The sequence below is a fragment of the Mercurialis annua genome, linkage group LG4 (genome assembly GCF_937616625.2).
Source record: "Mercurialis annua linkage group LG4, ddMerAnnu1.2, whole genome shotgun sequence".
In the NCBI taxonomy this organism is placed as follows: Eukaryota; Viridiplantae; Streptophyta; class Magnoliopsida; order Malpighiales; family Euphorbiaceae; genus Mercurialis; species Mercurialis annua.
Window position 1 is genome coordinate 27,445,885 of NC_065573.1, and position 25,452 is coordinate 27,471,336.

The 25,452-nt window shown below is 31.8% G+C and overlaps 2 protein-coding genes across 4 annotated transcripts; one reads left to right on the plus strand and one right to left on the minus strand.

Annotated features, from left to right (window-relative positions):
• Positions 1-523: 523 nt before the first annotated feature.
• Positions 524-8,303, plus strand: LOC126678522 (uncharacterized). Its single transcript, XM_050373416.2, has 16 exons — positions 524-2,470; positions 3,567-3,599; positions 3,731-3,818; positions 3,892-3,986; positions 4,289-4,410; positions 4,869-5,069; positions 5,253-5,428; positions 5,837-5,972; positions 6,164-6,260; positions 6,397-6,497; positions 6,623-6,786; positions 6,958-7,029; positions 7,108-7,224; positions 7,345-7,440; positions 7,585-7,706; positions 7,808-8,303. The coding sequence occupies exons 1-16, from the start codon at positions 570-572 to the stop codon at positions 7,848-7,850; spliced, it is 3,564 nt and encodes a 1,187-aa protein (XP_050229373.1). The 5' UTR covers positions 524-569; the 3' UTR covers positions 7,851-8,303.
• Positions 8,304-17,108: 8,805 nt separating this feature from the next.
• Positions 17,109-20,945, minus strand: LOC126677145 (zinc finger CCCH domain-containing protein 30). 3 transcript variants are annotated; one of them, XM_050371626.2, is made up of 2 exons: positions 20,727-20,945; positions 17,109-19,661 (listed from the first exon to the last, which is right to left on the minus strand). In XM_050371626.2, the coding sequence occupies exon 2, from the start codon at positions 19,636-19,638 to the stop codon at positions 17,470-17,472; it is 2,169 nt and encodes a 722-aa protein (XP_050227583.1). In that variant the 5' UTR covers positions 19,639-19,661; positions 20,727-20,945; the 3' UTR covers positions 17,109-17,469. The 3 variants fall into 3 exon arrangements, with proteins under 3 accessions (XP_050227583.1, XP_050227584.1, XP_055961379.1); XM_050371627.2 differs by lacking the exon at positions 20,727-20,945 and adding an exon at positions 20,596-20,700; XM_056105404.1 differs by lacking the exon at positions 20,727-20,945 and adding an exon at positions 20,136-20,538.
• Positions 20,946-25,452: the final 4,507 nt, after the last annotated feature.

Here is a 25,452-nt window from a genome sequence, read left to right on the forward strand (position 1 = left end):
ATTAAATTGTACTTTTTTTATTTGGAAAAGAGTTTAAAACATACTTTTTTCTATTTTAAAATATACAAATAAATCCTTAAACTTAAAAAATAATCAAATACATCCAAATAATTAAATAATTTTTTTAATTTGATAAAATAATATTATTATTTTTAATTTTTTTTGTCGGAAATATTTTTAAAAAAAGTTGAAACAATTAAAAAAAATTCGAAATATTTTTAAAAAAAATTTAAAAAAATTATTATTATTTTTAATTTTTTGAAAAAGATGGTATTTTTGTACTATTAATAACATTAATATCTAATTCGTATATAAGTTAAAAATGAAGGATTGTTTTAAACTTTTTTTCATATGAAAAGAGTACAATTTAATGCTTTTGGGTAGAGATGAAACATAAAAACTCAAAATTGGGTACAAATGGTGTTTTTACAAGTTCAGGGTATAAACGAAAAAAAAATGTAAGGTGGGGTTTTTTAAAAAATTAAGCCTGTAAAATAAAGTTGAGGTTTTCTCCCGCCAAAACCGCAGAAATGCAAACTGCAAAAAAACAGCAACAACAAAAAATCTAAATGCTTCACCAAGTTCCTAAAAGAATCGTAGAAACCCAACCCACACTCTCAAAAATCCTACAAAACCTCTTAACTAAACCCAATTTCAGCAATCAAGAACAAAACCCCACTTCAAATCACTCATCTTCTCAACAATCCTCGCCCAATGAAGCAGTGAACAGCTTAGCTTTTCAAGAAAAATATAGATACATTTGTAACCTTCTTCTATCTCAAACCCAATCAAGATCACTTCTAAATGGCCTTCAACTCCATACCCATATCATTAAATCAGGTTTTCAAGCAATCCCACTTGTCTCCCACTATCTTATCAACTTTTACTCAAAGACCCAGTTGCCAATTTTGTCCCTTCAAGTTTTTGAAGAGACCCATTTGAAATCATCCACTACTTGGAGCTCTGTTATATCGTCTTTGACTCAGAATGAGCTTCCTGAACTTGCCATTCAGTACTTTCGTCGAATGCTTTGTGAGCATGTAAGGCCTGACGATCGAATTTTCCCTAGTGCTACTAAGGCTTGCGCCTTTTTAGGGAGGTATGATGTTGGGAAATCGTTACATGGTTTTGTGGTTAAAACTGGGTTTGATTTTGATATGTTTGTTGGGAGTTCTTTGGTTGATATGTATGCGAAGTGCGGGGAATTAGGGGATGCGAGGAAGATGTTCGATGAAATGCCCGAGAGAAATGTGGTTTCTTGGAGTGGGTTGATTTATGGGTATGCTCAAGTGGGGGAAGATGAGGAGGCGTTGAGGCTGTTTAAAGAGGCTTTGTTTGAGGATTTGGAAGTGAATGATTTTACTTATTCTAGTGCTCTTAGAGTTTGTGGTAATTCTACATTCCTTGAATTGGGTAGGCAGATACATGGTTTGTGTTTGAAATCGAGTTATGATTCGTCGAGTTTTGTTGGTAGTTCTTTGGTTTCTTTGTATTCGAGATGCGGTGTTGTGGAAGCGGCTTTTAAGGTCTTTGATGAGGTGCCTGTTAAGAATCTTGGTATGTGGAATTCTTTGTTGATTGCTTGTGCTCAACATGCACATACAGAGAGAGCGTTTGATCTGTTTGAAGAGATGAAAAATGTCGGGATGAAGCCCAATTTTATTACCTTTTTATGTTTGCTGTATGCTTGTAGTCATGCAGGACTAATCGAGAAAGGACAGAGTTATTTTGAGCTTATGAAGGTATATGATATTGAACCAGGGGCTCAACATTATGCTACCTTGGTGGACTTGCTTGGTCGTGCCGGAAAATTACAGAAAGCACTTGAAATCATTGACGCAATGCCAATAAAGCCAACGGAATCCGTTTGGGGAGCTTTTCTAACAGGGTGCCATCTTCACAAGGACACCGAGCTGGCAGCCTTTGCAGCTGATAAAGTTTTCGAGTTAGGTCCGGTGAGCTCAGGTATGAATGTGCTATTAGCCAACGCTTATGCAGCAGCTGGGAGATATGAAGATGCAGCTAATGCTAGAAAAATGCTTAGGGACAGAGGCGTAAAAAAGGAGACGGGATTGAGTTGGATCGAGGAAGGTAACAGAGTTCACAGGTTTACAGCAGGCGAAAGGCGTCACGAGAAAACCAAAGAAATTTATCAGAAATTGGAGGAATTGGAAGAGCAAATGGAGAAAGCCGGTTATGTTGCAGACACGAGTTTCGTGCTGCGAAAAGTTGATGGTGAAGAAAAAAGACAGACCATTAGGTATCACAGTGAAAGGCTAGCCATTGCATTTGGATTTATTGCTTTACCTCCAAATAGGCCTATTAGAGTTATGAAGAATTTGCGTATATGTGGAGATTGCCATACTGCAATCAAATTTATGTCACAATGCTCTGGGAGAGTAATAATTGTTAGGGATAATAACAGGTTTCATCGGTTTGAACATGGAAAATGCTCATGTGGTGATTATTGGTGATGCATCTATAAATGAGACATTGTGAGGTAAGGATGTGCATTCGGTTCAGAAATTTTGATTTTTTCTTTAACAAGGAGCTAAATTACCAGGGCTAAAATATTTCAAACCAAATTGAACCGTTCATTTTCGGGTGGTTTTGTAGTTTTGGTTTGGTTTGTACTAAAGATAAACTGATTTTTTTTTTCAAACTTGATCCGAGCTGCGTTGTAAATTCTTTTATAATATTAATCCGAATCGAACTGATTAATTTGGTTCGAGTATTCGGTTTTTGCATCTAAGTTTTAATTATCAGAATGAGCTTTTCTTAACTCTGTAAATCTCATCAGTCCAGATTATTACATTTTATAACTTAAAGCTTATGTTTTAAAAGATACCAAAGTCACTAACTAGCTTGCACATGTAATATCTAGATTTAAAAATTCATATTCAAATCTATCATTATAGTGCTAAAAGAAATAGTAAAATTTTAATTATGTAACATTAAATAAAAAACTGAATCATGACAACGTCATGCATTAAAAATTAAAGATAATACTACAATTTTAGTTAAGTATAAATGAAGTTTTAGAATATTTAATTGACAATGTCATTGATAATTTTAATTATATTTTATTTATTTGAATTTTTTTAATTATTTATTGATTTATTAAAAAATTATTAGAATTATTTGTTATAAAATATTATAATTTCTATAAAAAAATCATCATACTATTATTAACTATTCATTTTATTTTAAAAATAAATGTACATAATATCTGAATGAATTAGTAATACGATTAAAGATTTTAGCATATTCTCAGATGACTATATCAGCAAGATTGATATGATGTTTTATTTACAAAATAAAGAAATGAAAGTTTAAATAATTGAGTAATGCAAGGAGTTTATAACCCAACAGCACAGCAGCCATAGACAGTAACAACCCGTATTTTTGGGTAAACAGTTGAAGAAAACAAACTTTGTTTCTGTTGAAAGAAAGTAACCAATGGTAAGAGCTAAAAAATAATAATGTAGATACATATATAAGCCTAGATTTTTGAGTTTGCCACTATTTTACTATTTATGACATATACACTTCATCCCTATATTTAGTGCACTCTTCTGGGGTTTCATTAACCAAGGGAGGTTAGATTCTCTTTTCTTTTCTTTTTCAACAATCATTTTCACTCATTTCTTTCTAATTAATCATACTGCCATTTTTTTTCATTTTTTTCTTGTGGGGTTTTTCTCTGGTGTACATTTCTTGAGTGCAACAGATTTCTTGGAAATATTGGTTCTTCAATCTTGATTCTTAATGGATTCTTTCTACTTTCATTTTCTTTATCTTGTTGGAATTTATTCCATGTTGGAATAATCTTTGAATTTATGCTGTTGCTTTTTTTGGGGTGGTGTAATTGCAGTTTGTTTTTCTTAATTTGTATTTTTTTTAATATTGATGGCCATAGATGCTTTTGTTAATTTGTGGAAGAATTTTGCTAATATGCCTCTTTTTATGTTCTTCAAAGACACAAGGTATTTTTGAAGTTCATTAGAATTCTGGGCTTATTTGATGTTTGGTTATGAGATTATTATCAATGATAAATGTCTTTATAAATTTGTTTTAATATTGATGCTAAGTAATTTTGGACTTTAACCCCTATGAGTATGTGCAACTGCAAAAATAAAGTTGTGTGACTTTAGAGTTTCTTTAGTTCTTGGTTAGTAGGTTTCCGTGCTGTTTCTGTAAGCAAGTTAAGTTTTCATAATGAATGATTTTAAAACAGCATGACTGACTACATTAAATCTGATTTGCAACTCTGGAATGGTTTTGCCAGGAACGTGTTCAGGAAGGATGAATTAGGGATAGAAATAGCACAAATTGCAGTTCCTGCAGCGCTTGCTTTAGCAGCAGATCCTGTTGCTTCTCTGATCGACACAGCATTCATCGGCCATATAGGTTTGTAGTCATAGTCCTTCGTCCTTCTTGTCAAAAATAGTATGCTCTAAGGACGCTATTTGACGTTTCTGTAGTTTTAAGTTTTTAGTGACAAATTCTAATGCAAACTGATGGGGACGTTTACTTCATTTAAGATATTTAATATATTTCTCCATTTCGCTAACTGCTTCAAGTCCTAGCTTGAAATTAAACTCTATTATCCTATCGCCGTTATGTTTAAAATGGATTTGGACATATTGTATTTTGCTCTATCGAGTACATTGGCAACAATAGAATTAGGGAACTTCAACAATCTTTGGTTGATGTTTTTTGGAGTATGGTTAAAATGTATAAAAGCTTTGAGTAGAATTCTACCACATGAATTCGATCAAATGGAACCTGGCCATTTCAAATCTGACATTTCTCTCTTAGTATTCCTTTTTGTTGTTGTCAGTGCTCAAAAAAATTCTTATTTATAGGACCCGTGGAGCTTGCTGCTGTGGGTGTTGCGATTGCTATTTTCAATCAAGTATCAAAAATTGCAATATTCCCACTTGTAAGTGTTACAACTTCTTTTGTTGCCGAAGAAGATACTACCGGAAAGTTAAGCACAGATGAAAATGCATCACTTGAAGATGGTTCTGTCGCTACGGAAATGGAAGAGCTATTACCGAAAGCTGGTAGGTTCCTCCTATTATCTCACTTACTGTATGTTGAAGAAGGGATGCTCCTTTGTAAATCATTAGATAGTTTGCTTCTATGCTCATAGTGCACCGTTGTGCATGTCCTTGTTCAGACTGTCTTTTGAATTTCTGAATAGTCTTGCCAGACATAACATGTTCTTTGTTTTTGTCTTAATTTAGAGTCCACAAACAAATCATCCCCGGTAAGCAGTACTTTCAACAAAGGGGATTCTGTAAGAAGGCATATACCATCTGCTTCTTCAGCATTGATTGTTGGTTGTGTGCTTGGCATAATCCAAGCTTTATTGCTCATTTTTGCTGCTAAACCCATCTTGAGCTACATGGGTATATATTCTGTAAGTGTTCTTCTTGTGCTGTTTCTTGCATCATTTTAATCTAGCAATATAGTAACCTGGTAAGCCTTTTTGGGTTGGAGCCTATATGTTGCACGAAAACTTATCGGGCTCTATGTGTCGCCGTCTTGTTTCCGTATCCAGAAACACTTTTGAAACTCCATAATTTATATTTATAACCAATTCTTGTAAAAAATGTCTTTTCGCTGTTTTCCGTTTCAGCTTTTCCTGTTTCCATGCAGCTAGGAGCTTCTTTTAAGTAGTGATAGATTGTCTTCTATTGTCCATTTGTGGCTTGCTTTACACCTCATTACTTGTCAAAAACTAGAAATGTACATATAGCTCCGGTATTCAGTGCTGTTTAAAACTCAAAAGACAAGTTCTCTAAGGACAAGAATTTCCACTATGCAGGATTCCCCCATGTTAATACCAGCACAACAATACTTGGTATTGAGATCGCTAGGTGCTCCTGCTGTTCTTCTTTCTTTAGCCATGCAAGGGGTTTTTCGAGGAATTAAAGACACAAAAACTCCATTGTATGCAACTGGTGAGAGAAACTTAATCTGATGCATTCTCTTATTAAGTTGTTCTCTGCAAATAAGGTCTTCAGTCTTCACATCACCAGCACATGCTTAGTTTTGTAAAAATAGAGAAAAACATCACATTATATCTGCTGTTTTACTAGTTCAAAATCATGGTTGTAGTTCTTATGAATTATTTCTGTTGGCATTGATGTAGTTGTGGGAGACTTAGCAAACATTGTATTAGACCCAATTTTTATATTCTTATTCCGGCTTGGCGTCAGTGGTGCAGCCATTGCTCATGTTATTTCTCAGTAAGCTCTTATGCACTATATTTTTGTTATGAAATTGCATTTTTTTCTAATTCTGGTCTCTTGCCTGTGCATATATTCGTATATGAGAATTAATTGGTTAGGCTCAAAAGTTCACCGTTCTAAATGGACGTTTCAGGTACTTGATCTCATTGATATTGCTGTTGAAGTTACTTGAACATGTTGACCTACTGCCTCCGAGCATTAAAGATCTACAATTTAGTCGATTTCTTAAAAATGGTAGGCCATGTTTTCTTTTTTGCTCACTTCTCTACGTCTATGATTATGAATGTGAACTTGTAGCTTCCTCTTTCTATGCGGTACTAGCATTAACTATAGTAGACAATGTATGTGCTTCCATCAAGGATTTTTGCTGTTGATGAGGGTAATTGCTGCAACATTCTGTGTCACCCTGGCAACATCACTTGCTGCAAGACATGGATCTACTACAATGGCTGCATTTCAAGTTTGCTTGCAGATGGGCATGTCAACTTCTTTGCTTGCAGATGGGCTGGCTGTTGCTGGACAAGTAAGAAATCTTTTATTTTAAAGAGAATGTATCTGCATTAGCCATAACAACGTCATCTCCATCGTGTCCTGAGTTTTAGCAGTTGTCGCGTGTGCTAATTCATTTCGGCTCTGTTTGTTATAATAAATAAACATAATAATCGTCCTCTAAACCTATTTCCACATTTTCCAGGCAATCCTTGCTAGTGCATTTGCAAAAAATGACTATGAAAAGGCTAAAGCCACAGCTACTCGCGTATTGCAGGTACGATAATTACTTATCAATGGAATTACTTACCTCTCTTTTAAATAATGTAATTATCCGCTACCTTCTTAAACGCAGTTAGGTTTGGTCCTTGGGCTACTGCTTTCAATTATCATTTTAGTAGGATTACAGTTTGCTTCAGCATTTTTTACAGAAGACGTCAATGTGCTGAACCTTATCAGTGTGGGCATACCGGTAAATCCCGCCCCTGTTCTCATTTCCTCCTAAGGATAGGGTATTTGCTCTTTCATGGCTTGGATTCTTGACCAAGTTGGGATTAACACTTCTTTTTCTATTTTCCTGTTTGCTAATTAGTTTGTTACAGCAACTCAACCCATTAATGTGTTAGCCTTCGTCTTTGACGGAATTAACTATGGGGCATCCGACTTTGCATATTCTGCATACTCAATGGTATTGTTTAACTTTTACCATACTGAAATTGTTCTTCAGCTTAGCAATTCTTTTTGAAATGTTTAAGCAAGCTTCATGATCTTCCAGGCATCACTGAACTAAATATATGTAATCACGAGTAAATTTTCTTCAAATCTTATCCAGGTTTTGGTGGCAATAGCAAGCATTGCATGCTTATTTACACTATCTTCACATTATGGCTTTGTTGGCATCTGGGTTGCATTAACCATTTTTATGGCTTTACGTGCATTCGCTGGCTTTTTGAGGTAACTAAAATATAACTTAGCAATCCTGAGGAGATCTTAGTTTGGTGCATTTGATCAATGATCATTATCTGAGGTTTTTATTTATATATATATATATGCAGGATAGGAACTGGAATGGGACCGTGGACGTTTCTTAAGAACTAAGCTAACTTCCTCCTTGTTTTTTTCATCCATATGATTTGACATGATATTTACTTGCATATCAAAGAGGCTTTAATTGTAGAAGCAATGACTGCACATCGCTTATGCAGTTCGAGTCCCAAAAGGTACATAATACAAAATGTTATGCAGCCCGGCATCATCAATGAGTCTGGGCTCGTTTCTACACGATTAGAGAAATTACAAATTTTATACATCCGACCTCATGCATTATGCGATGCAATCGAGCACTCCATTGTTGACTATTAAGCCAGTGGTTACCCCTACATGTATTTGATCCTCACTAGCTAATACTATGTAAATATTGAACTTCTTTACAAACTTTGTTCCATCTGAGAAAAGCTGCATTTGACAGCAAAATAGCTATAGAAATTATTTAAAATTGTAAACTGAGTGCATAATATATGTATACAAGGAGTTACTGTGTTACCACTGTAATAGTTGGTGTTGTGTTGCTGTATTAGGGCTTGTTTTTGGAACATTATCCAATACAAGTATACAACCATTGTGTTATATCATTTGTGCAACAATTTAATTGTGTTATCCATATGGAATTTTTAATGATTAAAAAATAAATAATAATTGAAAGATTTTCTATTGCGGATGCGCATTGACTTCTTGTTAGTATGACATGGCTACAACCTTGTTTTTACCTTCATTTAACTGAATTTTAGTGCATTTTAATATATGAGGTAGACAGGGGTCACATGTGCAAATTTATTTCCTTGGGTGGAGACAAAACAATCTAAAAAGCATACACTTTATCCAATAGAAATAAAAATAAAAATTCATAACTGTAAATAGATAACCAAATTATAACCGAACTAAATTAATTATTTGATTTGTTTATTTTGGTTAACCGAGCAATTGAATTTCATTAATATTAATTATTAAAAATGAAAAATGAAAAAAATGAAATAACATAATTAATTTTTATGTTAAAGTCCTCTAAAAAATTACAAAATATCTTAAATTTCTAATTTATTTAATAAATAACGTTATGTATGTATATATATGATTCGATTAATTCGATTGATTCAGTTAATTTAAAAATATGGTATTAAATACCAGACTTAACTAAATTAACTAAAAAAATTAAAATTATTAATCATAATCAAACTGAACTAACATTAAGAGAATGTACCAACGACCTGTAGCTCAAATGGTATAAGCGCTCGGCAGCAAATGCCAAGGTCGTGGGTTCATATCCTCCCACAAGCGCTCCCCCTCCCCAATTATCCAAAAAAAACATTAAGAGAATGTGGTAGGTTCCCTTTATTACTCGTAAGTGTTTCTGCTCGAGCAAAGGATATTAAATACATTTAGAAAAACACTATTTAACCCTTAATTTTTGTACCACAAATCCATTCTTATTTATGTTTCAATTTTTCATTTGCCAAAATGTATAGTCTAAATAAGAAATTGAATCACTTTATTATTTAATATCATATCAAGCAGTATAACAAAGAGGGACAAAGAGAACAGTTAAATAACATCAATTGTATATTTATAAACAAACTCTAAACATTATCTTTTATTATTCTCTATTCCATACTTCTTTACTGTCCCATTTTTATCGTTCTCTACTTACATATTATCAAATTCAGGGGCGGAACTATTTTTTGTAAAATAGAAGGACGAAATTATACAAAGAAAATTTAGGGAGTGAAATATATAACGATAACTATATTTTTTTGAAAAATAAAAAAGTTGAAAAGTATTTTTATTAAAAAAATTGCAGGGGCGGATGCCCCCTCAGGCATATAGCCAGGTTCCGCCCCTGATCGAATTAACTCCCCAAATGGACTTTTGAAAATTCATTGTTGGTGCTCTTTTAGTGTTTGTTACTCTTTGGCCATGCTTGGTTTATAAAATGGAATAATATGAAATAAAATAGTTATTCCATGAGAAATGGAATAGCTATTTTTTTTTTTTTTGCCAATGATCTCTAGCTCAGTTGGCTAAGGAGTGAGGTATAAGTCCCAAGAATCCTGCGTTCAAACCTCCTTGCAAAAAGAAACAAAAAAGAAGAAGATTTATGGAGAAGACATCTGGAGAAGGCTCACACGTCAGAAGCAGCGGCTGCGGCATCATTCCGTCATATTGGCGAGCTCGGAGATACATTCAACGTAAACGGTGTGGATGACGTGAATGGCGGATTTGCACATATTTATAAAAAGGGTAGTATGTATATATATATAGCTTTGTTTGTAGCTTTGTAGATTTGTAACTTTGTTTGTAGTAGTAGTATGTAATATCTATCTCTATTAAAAAAAATAGCTATTTTTTACTTTTTGAGAGGAGTAGTTATTCCATAAAATCATTAAATAGCAATTGCATGGAGTTACTATTCCATATTAAATTGAGAAATAACTATTCAATACGGAATAGTTATTCTATTTCGGGATCTATTGCATGAACTAAACATAGCCTGTATCATCAGTGGCGGAGACACGTCGTAGATAAGAGGGGCATTTGCCCCTCTTATTTTTTCAAAATTACAAATTTTTAAAGTAATTTTTTTTCTAAATTTAACCTGTGATGTAGATAATTACTACATATTGAAGTTATAAAAGAAATTAGATTGTATATATTTTATGAATTTCTTTTCTATTTTGTCCCCCTTATTTTCGGATTCTGGCTACACCACTGGCCTGTATGTTATATGAATCAAACTTGACAATCCATTTCGTCTTTGATGATTTATGAATACTAAAATTATACATATTTTTTTAGCAGAAATTTTTAAGGAGGCTGAATCTATCACGTCATCTGTAAAATAAACTAATCACATGGTAACATCGCATTAAAATAATGGCAAAATTGTAATAAATATGTTCAGATTTTAATGATAATATTTCAATTTGCTATCATTTTAATGAGGTGCTATCATATGATTGGATTAATTTACGGATGACGTGATAAACTCGGTCTATCTAAGATTTTTTTTCATTTTTTAGATTTACTATGCCGATGTGAGCAATGTATCCTAAAAACGCTCGTTGGTACACCTCCGAACAAAATAATAGAGTGTTAAGACGTAATATTTGTAAACATTTAACCTTAGACGAATGCACATGTTGGAAGTCGACGTAAATGCCACTCATTACTTCTAATTATAAGAGTAAAATTAAAATGTTTTAAGTTTGGGAGATAGAAAAATGAAAATCTATATTCAGCAATCTATCCTTATTCACTGATATAATAAGATGAAACATCCCTATCATGAAAATAGGGCATGTCTCAAAATAAGATGTTATTTGAACATAATTCCAAGTCTCATGAGGACAGGTCTCCCAATAGCAGGGCATTTATTTGGTTACCAAAACCTAATCTCTGGATTTTATTAATGACTATCAAATGTGAAAATTTGTTAGGTTATATGGCTAACACCATACCAACCTCCCACCCACCCACCCTCACTCTTCATTATTACTATTACTATTTTTTGTTTCAAATTTGTACATAAATATTCATGTATTCATTATAAAAACATGGCTTAATTTCTTAAAAAAACCTCACCTTGCATTTTTTTTTCGTTTATACCATGACCTTGTAAAAACACCATTTGTACCCAATTTTGAGTTTTTATGTTTCATCTCTACCCAAAAACATTAAATTGTACTCTTATCATTTGAAAAAAAGTTTAAAACAATCCTTCATTTTTAACTTATATACGAATTAGATATTAATGTTATTAATAGTACAAAAATACCATCTTTTTCAAAAAATTAAAAATAATAATAATTTTTTTTAAATTTTTTTAAAAAATATTTCGAATTTTTTTTAATTTTTTCAACTTTTTAAAAAATATTTCCGACAAAAAAAATTAAAAATAATAATACTTTTTTTAAATTTTTATTATTTTATCAAATTAAAAAAATTAATTAATTATTTGGATATATTAGATTATTTTTTAAGTTTAAGGATTTATTTGTATATTTTAAAATAGAAAAAAGTATGTTTTAAACTCTTTTCCAAATGAAAAAAGTACAATTTAATGCTTTTGGGTAGAGATGAAACATAAAAATCCAAAATTGGGTACAAATAGTGTTTTTACAAGGTCAGGGTATAAACGAAAAAAAGTACAAGGTGGGGTTTTTTTAAGGAATTAAGCCTAAAAACATAGATATAAGTATATACATTAATTGGGTTCCATTGACTAATGTACTACCATTTTTTACTATTTTTTCCTTTGGCAAAGCATAATTCCACTTTATAATTGAGAAATAAGATATTTATATAAATAAAGGAGAAATAAAATATTTATATAGCCGTCATTCAACAATTACTTTTAGTTATTTCTCACCTTTTTCGACATTATTTTCTCTCTTCAATCATCTCGTCCGGCCTCCTTTTTTGTTTAACGATCCTTTTTTACGCAATTTCCTCTCTTTATATAATGTCATAAAGCTCTTTTAATTGGGTATTAGAAGAACATTTATTGTGTAATTTAAATTATGTTAATATACATATAATATAATGATATGATACCAAATGGTTCAATATAAAATGGAGATCTGCTTCTTTAATTTACAGTGCTGGCAATTCCACTGAGTTGCACAATTCTTGCAAAAATCTAAAATCGTTTTAAAGAGTACTCTTTGGTAGGTCTAGTTTTGAGATAAAGATAGTCACCCACTCATATTATGACTCATGAAATCTAGTGTGTTTTTCTTTACCTCTTACACTCAATAATTATCTTTTCAGTTCTCACCCACTCAATGATGATTATCATTTAACAAAATATAAAAAAAAAGAAAAAAAAAACTTAAATATAGCCTTCAAAGTTTAACTGAAATGGATGCTAATGTTGAAATTTCATTGATAATACATTTTTTTTCTTTTAGTACTTAAAGAGCAAACAAAAGATATGGTAATTTACATCAATTGTATTTTTTTTACTATCGTCTCTCTACCTAATTGTTCTTTAAATTTAATTTATATTTTAATTGTTTTAAAACTTTTATTTAATTATTTAATTATTCTTATAGTTATTCATCGATATTTTCTGTCAATTTTTAATAATGAGATGTGGGAATTATTTTCCTCTATAAACGTCTAAATTTTTTAGATTTTCCGCGAAGCGTCATGTGGCAGCTTTAGACATTCATAAGACTCAAGTTGGCACTCCATTTCATTACAATCGACGAAAACGGCATAGGAATAATGGCAAGAGCAATCAAGGTATTAAATAAAAATTTAAGAATAATTGGAATTAGAATTAAAGTTTAAAAACGGTAGGAAAAACGAGACTATAGCTCATAAACTCTTATTGTAGATTACCTATAAAAAGGAGGGTGAAAATTTACATAATTTATTACAACAAATTAGAAAGTTTTACGTGTTTTGCACTTCAATATAAGTTTTTAATTTCGGTAATTTCAAATACGAACTTTTATTTTTGTTTATAATTGAAAATACTATGTAATTTTTTTGATAATAAAATACTAATGTCGATGCTAAAATATATTACCATACCATTGTATATCGAATCTTAAAAATATTAGCAATTTGTCGATTTAATTATTAAAATTGAAAGTTGTTATAAAATTTAAATTTAACCTATCATAAGACTCTTGTGTTTTAAATTTTTCATTTATATGGTCTCTTTTTAAAAGTTAGATATTCAACAAATACATAGAATATTTGTTTTCTATTTAATGGATCATTTTATGTACATAAATTGTGAGCACATGGTTCAATCGCCGTTGATGATTAACAATTTCTTCATCAAAAATATCAAAAAATTCTAATAATTCTATGTTTTTGTTTGTATTGTCCATTCTTTAATTTTTTTAATTAATAGACAGTAGTACTTGTACATTTTTATTTATCCGATTCTTTTTTAAGTTGAATGCGACCGGACTTACCAATATATTGAGTTAGGTGAACATTCAAATTCAGTCTCACGTGCATTTCACAGAGAGCGTAATACACACTCCTTTTTTTTTGGTCCAAACCATGATATAAAATTTTAAATTAAATACAAAGACTAAATAAAAACAAAAATTAAAAACAAACCAAATATATAAGACTGTAGAAGTCAAGAGCCAAAAATAGATTTGGCCTAAAAATTACAAAATGTGCTAAAATTTATGGTTATTCTGTAATTGTCCAAATTTATATGTATAATAAAACTTATCTATAAAAATCAGAATACCTTAAAATAACAACATGACTCTGAGCTACCACACCAAGCATAGTAAAGATCATGTCCAAGGAATTTATTAAATTTCACAATCCTAATTCTATATTTTTTTTTATCTGATCATGAGGTGTCCTGAACGGGTTTCAATTATGAAACGGCACCTTTAAACCTTTCACATTCAGACTAATCCCCACTCGAGTCGGGTAGGTCCTTTACGGGAGGCAAAGCTCTGACCCCAAATTTTAAACGGCTGCATACATGAGTACGGTTCGAACCCGCGACCTCACTTAAACTAATCCTAATTCTACATTTGACAGAGAAATTAGTTGATTGCATTGAACTGTAATAATGATTTTCCAATTAGGAAATTTTCTAACCACTAACCAGTAAATTAATTAAACCAAAACTACCTCCCATGATGCTCACCAAAATCTAACCTCCAATTTCTAAACAAAATTAAGATGTACAAAAACCAACACAGCATTACATTAAATAAATAAAATGATAATGATAGCATAATGGCATTCAATTCAACAAGAGGTAGGTATTTAAAGACTTGATTAAAATATGCATCCACTACTTTAATTAAACTTGGATGGACCTATTTGGAAGATTATACAATAACAAAATAAAGGGTACATCTAGACCCCCGACATATTTGATATTTTAATCAAGACCATTAAATTGTGTATTTCTAACTGAACCTAATTAGTCGAAGAACCAAAACTTTAAAAGTACAAAGTATAATCAATCGGATTAATCCATATATCCAGTCAATTTGGCTAAAATGGATAAAATTATAAAGAATATGAACTAAAATAAATAGATAATTAGCCACTCAAAAATCCTAAAACAGCATCGAACTAAAACTTATCATTTTTCGAATTGAATGAACCTAAAATCAAAATTTATAAATTTCTAATCAAATTTAAGCGAAATAAATCAATTCGATATTGATTTAACCAAATTTTTACTCACTCCTGTACAATAAATACATTCGCCACGTTATAAGTTATGGATATTAAAATTTATGTGCAATGAGTGTTTAGAGAACTTGACCTAAAAAAAGTTTCCAATAAGAAAATAAAATATGAGCATCAAAAGAAGAAAGAATAGAAGTAGTAAAAACAAGTGGAGGAATAAGCACAAAAGAATAATAATGGGGATGTAATCAACTTTTTCCATAACTTTCTTCTTGGAAGGGGATTAATAAAACGCAAATATCCCAACTTTTTCACTCTTTGCTATTGAATTTTTTTTAATGACGAGAACTCATTTTACTGAGCCGAGATTCAATATTATAGTCATTCCACCGCCCGCAAACACATGTCTAATAATTTCGGACTATAATGACTATCAATCCAACCCCAACCACTTTATATTAAGAAAGAGTAAAGCCGCGCGGGGCTGAATCCGCAACTTTTGGTGTCAGATGGCTGAGACTTAGACCAATAGATCAAATCCGCACGGGCTTATTGAGTTTTATATTATTAAATTATAATGTCATGAGTCCAAATCAAACTTTTGTAACAATCAAACAAAAGTAGTGATGATACAACCTATAAAACTCATTTTCAAAACCTAAATGAGTCAACATCTTATAGGTACCATTGGTAGAAGCAAAATTACCAGTCTGTTCTAAAAGAAAGTATTTCATCAAAAACATCCTCTCTATACATTTCTTGTTTTTTCTTTTGTTTGATTTCTTTATGTCTATTTCATGCACTACTTCATCTTTTGTGCTTTTCTAGACACTTTTTTCTTGCTCTTCATTATTTAAAACTCAACAAAAGGAAAAACACAAGTAATTTCTTCTGCTTTAAAGACTAGGCATTGACACATTTAATTTGTTTTAGTATTTATTAATTAGCTAGTGTAAAAAAGAGCAATAAAAAGATGACAACTGAAGTTTACTTATCAACCATGCCACCGAAAGGTGAAAGCCACCTTAATAGTGCTTTTTCTTTTATCATCTTGTTGATGTATTATTTTTATAGGAAAAGAAGATTATGTGTGTAGAATAGAGAGTGCAAAAATCAAATCAAATTAAAATCAACAAATTCAATTCGATTTGACATAATTTAAAAAAATTAATTTGTCAATTCAAGTTGATTTAATTTTCAGGACAAAAATAAATTCAACTTTTATACAAATCAAATCAACAAAATCAACCAATAATTCCTTCTAAAATAATCAAATTTCAGTTCAAATTAATTGAATCCAGTACTTAAAAGTTAAGACCAACAAAACGAAACACCTAATTTTTTTGGTTCAGAAATATTTTAATATAAAAAAAATCTATTTGAATCAATTCTATAATATTTTAATTAATTTGAACACATCAAACATGAATATCATAATTATTTATAAATAAATTAGTTTCGCACTTTTAAATGAAAGTCACTTGTACCAATCAAACCCATAAAAGAAAAAGAAATATATCAAGAATCATTAACTTCAAGTTCTTTCACATAGCTAGAAAAATGTCTTTGAAATAGAAGGTTTGTGCTAACAACTTTAACTATTACATTTTCACTTTACTTTTCTGTTGCTCAAGTAAAATGTAATAGTGAAAATGTTTCTTAATTTTACATTTAGAAAACAATGCTAATCTGCTTTATAAGGATTAAAGATTCTTTTTATAAACATATATTTAATCCATCTTCCGAAAATGCGATGACGTGGTGGATAAAATCTACTTAAAAATTTAAAGTGCTAATTTCACATAAATTCTCAAATCCCACTACTTGGGTTTGGAATCCAACAAACAGCACAAAAGCTTCCAAATCCATCTCCAAAAGACCCACTAACAAGAGATAAGAGATTAAACAAAATACAGCATAACTAGCTAATGCATCAAATAAAGGTAATGAAAATGATATCAACAATAGACTAATTATATTATTTATTAACTTTTATTATCGCACCGAAACGTGCTATAGCATTTCGGTTCAGTCTCGAGTTCGATTTTGCAGTCACCTTTTGCCTTATTCTAAGTAGTACATCAAAGAAGTGTTGCATAAGTATAAACCTTCAAGAAAAGTCTAGTCTCATGGTCATGGTGACATATTAAGAGTTGACAAACATAGCAATTTAGTTACAATAACATATTCTTCATAGAATGTTAAAAAAATGACAATAATAATAGAAATTTAAAAATTGGAAAATATTGGTAAAGAATTAATAGACCTAGCCAGGGCTCAATTCTTTTGATTCTAGACCAAATGTTATCTCACCCTTTTCCCTTTTTTGTTCTCTAACTTGTGTTTTGTAACAATAAAAATGGTGAAAATGAATGTTTTTCCCTTTTCCGAAGTGAATTTGTTCACTTTTTCTAGTCTTCTGTAACTGTTACCATCAACACCACTAACAAGATAACTCCAAAAAGAAGATGAAAATATTTACCAAAAACCTTGCCTGTTTGCTCTATCTCTGCATTTTGAAAATTTGGTTTCAGTTTTGCTGAGCCACAAGCTGATCAATCTGGAACTGCTCCATCCATGCCCCCAACAAATGATCAACTGAATCGATTTGGGAGCTCGTATTTGAACTCTCACTTGATGAGGCACTAGCTGCAATCTTACTCGAAACAGGAGTTGCAACTTTTTCTTTCGTCTCGGTGGGAGATTCTTTAACGAGGGATTGCACCCATGATAGATCGGGCTCCTCTCCGTTGCCAAGCTCAAATGAGTTTGACCTGCGAAGCTTACCAAGTTCATCGGTGCTAACAGTCCAGTCCGGTTTCCCGTTTGAAGAGCCCCATTTTGACCAAGAGTTTGTTGGGGAGCCAACAAAGGCGGCAGAGTTGGAGCCTAGTTCCCGAGAACTTAGGCTGCGAAGCTTCTGTTGGTGATCGCGTTGAGCCAAAATATTCATCCGGGAGCTCATAGGCGAGATAGGTTCCATGTTTCGAGGAGACATCCGGCCTGATGCAAAAGAGGCCTGCAACAGAGAGTGGTCAGCATTCATAGAAGAAAAAGTTGTGTTGACTGGTGATAACATGTTTTGCTGCTGCTGGAATTGATTGAGAACAGCAGACTTGTGTGTTGGAGAGAAAACAGCAGAGGCCAGTGCTTGATCAGAGAACCGAGGAGAAAAGCTCTCCGCAGAAAACAGATCATCAAGATTTGAAGGAGCTAGTTTCATACGACCAGAACGGTTTAATGAGTTGTTACTCAAAGGTGGTTGAGTAAGACCAGATAACTCGTTTAAAAGCTGCTGATGCTGCGCGTCAAAATCTGGCAGCATACAGTAATCGTCAGCATGAATGTCTCTTGCATTAAGGGAAGATCTCAAGCGACTTGACTGGAAGTTGCTTCCAGGCAAATGTAAGGCTGGAACATTTGGTTGGGGCCACGCTACAGAAGAATTGGACATGCCGTTAGCTGATGGAGACATTGGTGGAGTGAATGGTGTCGGAGACATAATGGATACCGACGAAGGGGATCCTGGCAAGAGGCTCATAGCTGCAGCAAAATCCATAGCACTAGCACCAGAAGTGCTGGAGCGCGGGGAAGGAACAGCAGAGCCTGTAGATACATATAATGGACGGAGTTCCTCCACTGTGTGGGCAAAGAAGCAAACTCTCCTGGCACAACTTGTACCATCTTTGCAAAGCCGAGTTCGATATTGTGCTGGATGAAGCCAGCACTCAAAAACTCCATGAGCGTATTCACACATATCCCCTCGTCTGCAAGCCCCTTTACGAAAGTCGGGACATGGAACACAACTGTAATGGAACTTCCTAGGATCCCTTCTTCTAGCATTTTCACCAGGGTGAACAAATGGGCATTCAGTCCAATCATGAGAATAGGCACGAGAACAAGGCCGGACCTTGAATGAGTACATTCGGAATTCATCAGTTGAATATATACTGTTTTTGATGTCCGGCAAAGATGGATCAACGGGATATTCCCTTTTCTCTGAAGTAGTAGATAGAGTTGCATCATTTAGCTTTAGTTTTACTGGGGAATCTGACGAAGACAGTGGCGAGCCATTCTCTACAGATGGTGAAAGCGGTGGAGAAGTTGAATTTGATGTGGCTGTAGAAACCCTCAAATGACACTCAGCAAGAGACCCGTCATTGCGGAGAAGTTCTTCAAGACTAAATTTCACATATTGGAGCTTTAGCGGAACAATGATGACATCAACCGGCCGAAGACCGTCAGCATCTATCAAATTAGGATCAGCACCTGCAGCTAAAAGAAGTTTCACAACATCAACAGCATTTACTGCCCCACCGGAGGCAGCACAATGAAGGGCGGTGCTCTTGTCTAGGCCACAAGAACGATTAACATCAGCATCTGACGAAGAAAGAATCAACTTTATAACGTCGATACTGCCATAAGTAGCAGCAACCATCAATGGAGTTCTATGTTCATTAACCATCTGTTTAGAGCCTTTCTGACGACCATACCATAGTCCAATCTCATCAACACAAGAAGGGTCACGCTCAATTGTATGCTTGAAACCCTCAACATCGTTATTAGCTGCAAACTCAAGCAAGCTTGCAAAAGTATCTTCTGTCTCAACTGTCAAGTGATTCATATCTATGTTGGCAGATCTACTATCATAGAGAGAAATCCGAGGAAGTGTTTTCAACCGCTCCAATCCACAGTACATACTTTCATTTGCTAGAAACACAACTGAAATTGAAAACCAACCCCCATTAGAATCAACCTGCAGATATATACAAGAATACTAATATTTTTACACAATCAAAGACCAAATTTCTAACAACCACAACAGCAAAGGACACATATTACGGCCGACCATATTACACAATTTAAACAACCGATCAATTATTTTCCAACTAATTCACACAATCAAAACAAATGGTAACTACAACCACAAGAAACACACAATAAAAGTAAGTCATGAAGCATATCTATTGAACTATTAGGATAAAAACCATAGTACAAGGTATTAACAAATTTTGGCAATAGCACAACTTTGCCACATACGATCCTACATGACACAAGAACAAATCAAAGTCAAGGTAAACAAACCAAAGGAAAATCCAGATAAAGAACTTATTTTCATTACAAGGATAAAATTGTTCATAGATTTGGCCACAAATATACTGAATGAAGAAAATCCTAAAAATAACTCATACTTACAGTACTCTTTACTTTGTCTATAACTGATCAAAACAAATTTAACTTGTTGCAACAATAACTAATCTCATATCCAAAACAAAGACTCAAACTTTACAAATATAAAGAGTTCAACAGCTTTGAATTTATTTTTTATTATGAGTTTTTTTAAAAATCTGAAATCAAACCACCTAAAAAGAACTGACTGAGCTAAGTCAAGTAAGAAATGAGCGATCTATTCATAGATCAACTTCACATGTATCAATTTTCCCAGCCGCCAAACAAGAAAAAGAAAATTAAGTCAAAAAAAGACCAAATTTCCAAATATAGAAAACCCAAAACAAGGATCCAAAGACTAAACAGTATAGTAAAACACAAGTAATTTCAACAAAGATCAACAAATATAAAGATCCAATCTTTGGTGGGAAAAAAAACTTTAAAAAAAACCCAAAAGAAAACTAAGAAAAATAAACATAAAACAGACCCGTGACAAAGATATTGAGTTCATGTGATCAAAATATATAAATAATTGCAGAGACATCAAAAGTACAACAAATGTATGTGAGTTGGTTTTTAAGGTTTACAAAGAGAGAGAAGAGGGAGAATCCATCTTACCGTTTCACAAACTTCCAGTTTTACAAGGTAGTTAAAACGACAAACTCAAGTTTTACAGATCTACTACTTATTTGACCACTGTTTTTAACTTCACGGAGTAAACAATTTTCTCGGGAAAATTTTGTTTTCCAAGAAAATTGAGAGAGAGAGAGAGAAAGAAAATACAGAGAGAGATTTCCTCAGCTGTTGCTGCTTTTTGCCTCTCCAATTTCTATACATTTTCTTCTTTCTTTCCTCGAAATTATAAAAAGAAATTTAATTTTTCCGATTAATTAAATTGATTTTATTTTAATTAACAAATACCAGAAAAATTGAGAAGTCTTCTATAGATATTTTTAATTTAATTTAAAATTAATAAATACAAAATAGTTACAATATAAAAATATTAAAGTGAAATCCTAAGTAAAGTTATTATGGAGTTCGAATAAATCATCACAAGCTCGTAAAATTTATAATTTAATTTTAAATAATAATATATGTATTTGATTTTTTATTTAAATATGGAGTAACATTAAATCTGTATCAATATTTAGAAAATAATACTACTATTAAAATTGGATATTTTTTTCTTTTACTCGCATCCTAAATTTTCTGCCACGTCATTCATATACCCCCTATTTAAGGGGTAAAAAAATGTCTGAATACACTGAAAGTATGTGTTAGGTGGCAAAATATTATTGGCCAGTGATGATTGAAATTCGAATTTTGTTTACTTTTCCTGTAGTTTTATTACAAATGGCGTGATAGGGTCAAAATGGTATAGAAATTGAAACTAAATTCACCTCACATGAAATAGGAAGAAATGAAGGATAATTTTGACTGTTTGTCCAGTTGTGTGTAGTGTTGTGTATCTTCTCCCCCTGCAAAATGACAAATACATTCATACATATGAGCTGAGGTGTAACCATTTGATTAGTTATCTTATGTCATAATTTAATGTTAACCCATAGGAGTAGTTGATTCAAAAAAAAAAACCATTGGATATAAACCCATTTTGAGATTCTTAAATTATACTCTTTTGATTCATAGATCCCTCAATTTTTATTTAGGTTTATTAGATCTTTAAATTTTAATTTTCTGGTTTATTAGATCCTTTAAATCCTTAAACGGAAATCCGTTTAAGGACCAAATGAATCAGAAAAACAAAAATTTAAACACCCAAAGAATCAAAAAACAAAAATTAAATGACCCGATAGGCCAAAAACGAAAGTTTAAGGATCTGAGGAAGTCAAGTAAAAGTTGATGAAGCTAATTAACCAAAATCGTATAGTTTAAAGACCCTAAAATAACTTTAGCCAATTCTATTTCTAAATGTAATATAGTACTCCCTTCGATACATAATATTTGTCGCATTTACCTATTTCGCATATATTAAGAAATTAATAAAACATAAACCTTGAAATTATGAGGGACTGAGAAGAAAAAAAAACCTAAATTATTACAACATCCAAGTTAATAGATTTATTTTTGAAAAAGATATCCAAGTTGCATATTTACATAGTCTTTGTATACATATTTATTTATATAATTGATCAGTATTTTTTTTAATGATAGTATTTATCTTTCATTTTACTTTACCTATTTAATTATGAAGTAAAATATCATTACCTTCTTATCCACTAATATGTCAGTGGTTGACTCCTGAAATTACCATTCTAACCCTAAGTGGGTTTCTATCAGAATACTATTGGTATGTTAAAAATTTAAAAAGGTAAGTATATATCATATGAATATTCATTAAACCCCATTACTTATTTAATTTTTTTAAGGCTTAATTCCTTAAAAAAAACCCCACCTTGCACTTTTTCTTCGTTTATACCCTGACCTTGTAAAAACACCATTTGTACCCAATTTTGGGTTTTTATGTTTCATCTCTACCCAAAAGCATTAAATTGTACTTTTTTCATTTGGAAAAGAGTTTAAAATATACTTTTTTCTATTTTAAAATATACAAATAAATCCTTAAACTTAAAAAATAATCAAATACATCCAAATAATTAATTAATTTTTTTAATTTGATAAAATAATAAAAAATTAAAAAAATATTATTATTTTTAGTTTTTTTTGTCGGAAATATTTTTAAAAAAGTTGAAAAAATTAAAAAAAAATTCGAAATATTTTTTAAAAAAACTCAAAAAAATTATTATTATTTTTAATTTTTTTTGTCGGAAATATTTTTAAAAAAGTTGAAAAAATTAAAAAAAATTCGAAATATTTTCTAAAAAAACTAAAAAAAATTATTATTATTTTTAATTTTTTGAAAAAAATGGTATTTTTGTACTATTAATAACATTAATATCTAATTCGTATATAAGTTAAAAATGAAGGATTGTTTTAAACTTTTTTTCAAATGAAAAGAGTACAATTTAATGCTTTTGGGTAGAGATGAAACATAAAAACTCAAAATTGGGTACAAATGGTGTTTTTACAAGGTCAGGGTATAAACGAAAAAAAAATGCAAGGTGGGGGTTTTTTAAGAAATTAAGCCTTTTTTTAATTTCCTTTTTCCATTTAGTATTTAAATATTTTCTAGACATATTCTAAATTTTCTGAAAAATATTAGTATTAATTTTTGAATTAAAAAAAAAAGAGAAAGCATAGAAATGGGAGAAGGAAGAGCAAAAAGCTTTTTTCTTTCTCTTTCCTTCTCTATATGTGAAGACTCTGGCTTTCATTTTCTCAGTGAGACAAAATTTTCTCGGGAAAATTTTCGAACTTTTTAACTGTGCAATTTGGTCCATTAAAGTGTTCTTGTTCCTATGTTTTTAGTTTTTGTTGCTCTGTGGTTTGATTACGTAATCAGGATATAACTGATGTATGTATGTGCAGGTTGATTTTAATGGGATCGGTTCACAGTTTTGGCTGTACTTGTTGCAAGTAAAATATGTGCTTTGAGTTGGAGCAATTGAATCATACACCATCTCCGACGGTGCCTCTGATTTCTCCTCATAAAGAAAGTTTACAAATCAGTGCAAAAATGAATCACTTAACCATTGAGACTACAGACAATTTTGGTAGCCTTCTTGAGCTTGCTGCTAACAATGATGTTAAAGACTTCAAACAATCACTTGAACGCAACCCTTCATGTGTTGATGAGGTTGGACTTTGGAATGGTCGTAAGAAAGGGTCAAAGCATATGGTTAATGAACATAGGACCCCGTTAATGGTTGTCGCTGCTTATGGTAGCATTGATGTTATAAAGCTAATTTTTTCTCAAACAGATGCTGATGTTAACCGTTGTTGTGGTCTTGATAAGAGCACTGCCCTTCATTGTGCTGCATCTCCGAAGAAAGAGCCCGTTGCTCCTCCTCTATTCTGCTGCTCTTCCTCCTCCATGAGGAGGATCAGCAGATCTGCTCCTCCTTCATGTGAGGAGGAGCAGATATCCCTCCCGAAAAAAATTTAAAAAAATATATTTATTTTTTGTAAAAAAATCATCGGGTTTTGGTAGCGGATTTGTAAATCGAAGAAATACAATGGTAGGTCGAAAGTTTTTTAAATAAAAAGAATTTAAAATGATTAAATTTTTAGGATTTATTTGAATAGTTTTAAAGTTAAAGGACTTATTTGTATTTGTACAAATTGAAAAAAGTATAATATAACCCTTCTATTTTATTGTTTTTAATATTTGCATCCTTTAATTATTTAAATTGTCAAAAAATTAAATTTTGGGGTACAGTTGAAAACGAAAAATCAAAAAAAGGGTACAAATGAATTTTTTCCTATGTCGGGGTATAAACGAAAAAATATTAAAAGGTGGGTTTTTTTAAGTAATTAACCCTAAAAATAGCATTCTGTTAGTATTTATATATTCTTATATTACATTTAAAATATATTTTACCGTATCAAAATGATTATTTAATGTGTATAATAAAAAAAGAACCTAACTAAAAATACAATATTAATTGAGATAAAAAATTCAAATGAAATATTTAAAGAGAAAATTTGTATCAATTGGATAGGAATATACTTAGGGGACGTTTGGTCCAATATTGGGAATCGAAATCGATATGAATATATGAACGGGAAGAAATGCCAATGAACATTATTGTTTCACATTTTGTTTCGTTCAATAAATTAGTATAGTAATAGGAATAGATAAAAAATTATAAAAAAGAAAATTGTACGTTTTACACACCAAGATGTTGTTCTCAGGCGAGGAGACTCGCATGAGAAATAGTTGATGCTCCGGTGAGGAGCAGCATCATCTTAAGCAGATCGTTCCTCGTTGAAGAACAAACTGGCATGTCTTTTCTTCTTCAAATACAAACCCCCTGCATCTATTCCTGAAGAACAACAGACTGAGGTAGAAGATCGGGCAGTAGACTTTGGGCGGTGGTTGGTGGTGGTGGAGAAGGAGAAGGAGGGACGATGGTGGTAGTGGAGGAAAATAATTAAGATTTAGGGTTAGGTTAGTTTAATTAGAATAATTTATAAGTTTTATAAACTTCACTTTTCAATTATGGTGCCACATCAGCATAGGAAGTCTTGACAAGTTTGAGATATAAGTGATACGGTTTTACCAATTTAGACTGTTTTGATACTCTGTTACAAGTTGAGGGGGTAAACTGATTCTTTGTTTGATTGAAAGTAGACAATTTTATATCTGAATTAGTCAAGACAATAACTCTCGATGTCTAGCGGTATGGCACTAAAAAAAATTCAAATCTCAAGGACTTAAAATTTGATATTAACATTTAACCTAAAAGATCATAGCCCTAAAAAA

What these genes read in the sequence shown, in the direction of transcription:
- LOC126677145 (XM_050371626.2), bottom strand. Translation starts at nt 19,638, where the DNA reads ATGTACTGTGGATTGGAGCGGTTGAAAACACTTCCTCGGATTTCTCTC.
- LOC126678522 (XM_050373416.2), top strand. Translation starts at nt 570, where the DNA reads ATGCTTCACCAAGTTCCTAAAAGAATCGTAGAAACCCAACCCACACTC. An exon ending in AGAGCTATTACCGAAAGCTG is followed by an intron (nt 5,070 to 5,252) that starts GTAGGTTCCTCC and finishes GTCTTAATTTAG; the next exon opens with AGTCCACAAACAAATCATCC. An exon ending in GGCTGGCTGTTGCTGGACAA is followed by an intron (nt 6,787 to 6,957) that starts GTAAGAAATCTT and finishes CACATTTTCCAG; the next exon opens with GCAATCCTTGCTAGTGCATT.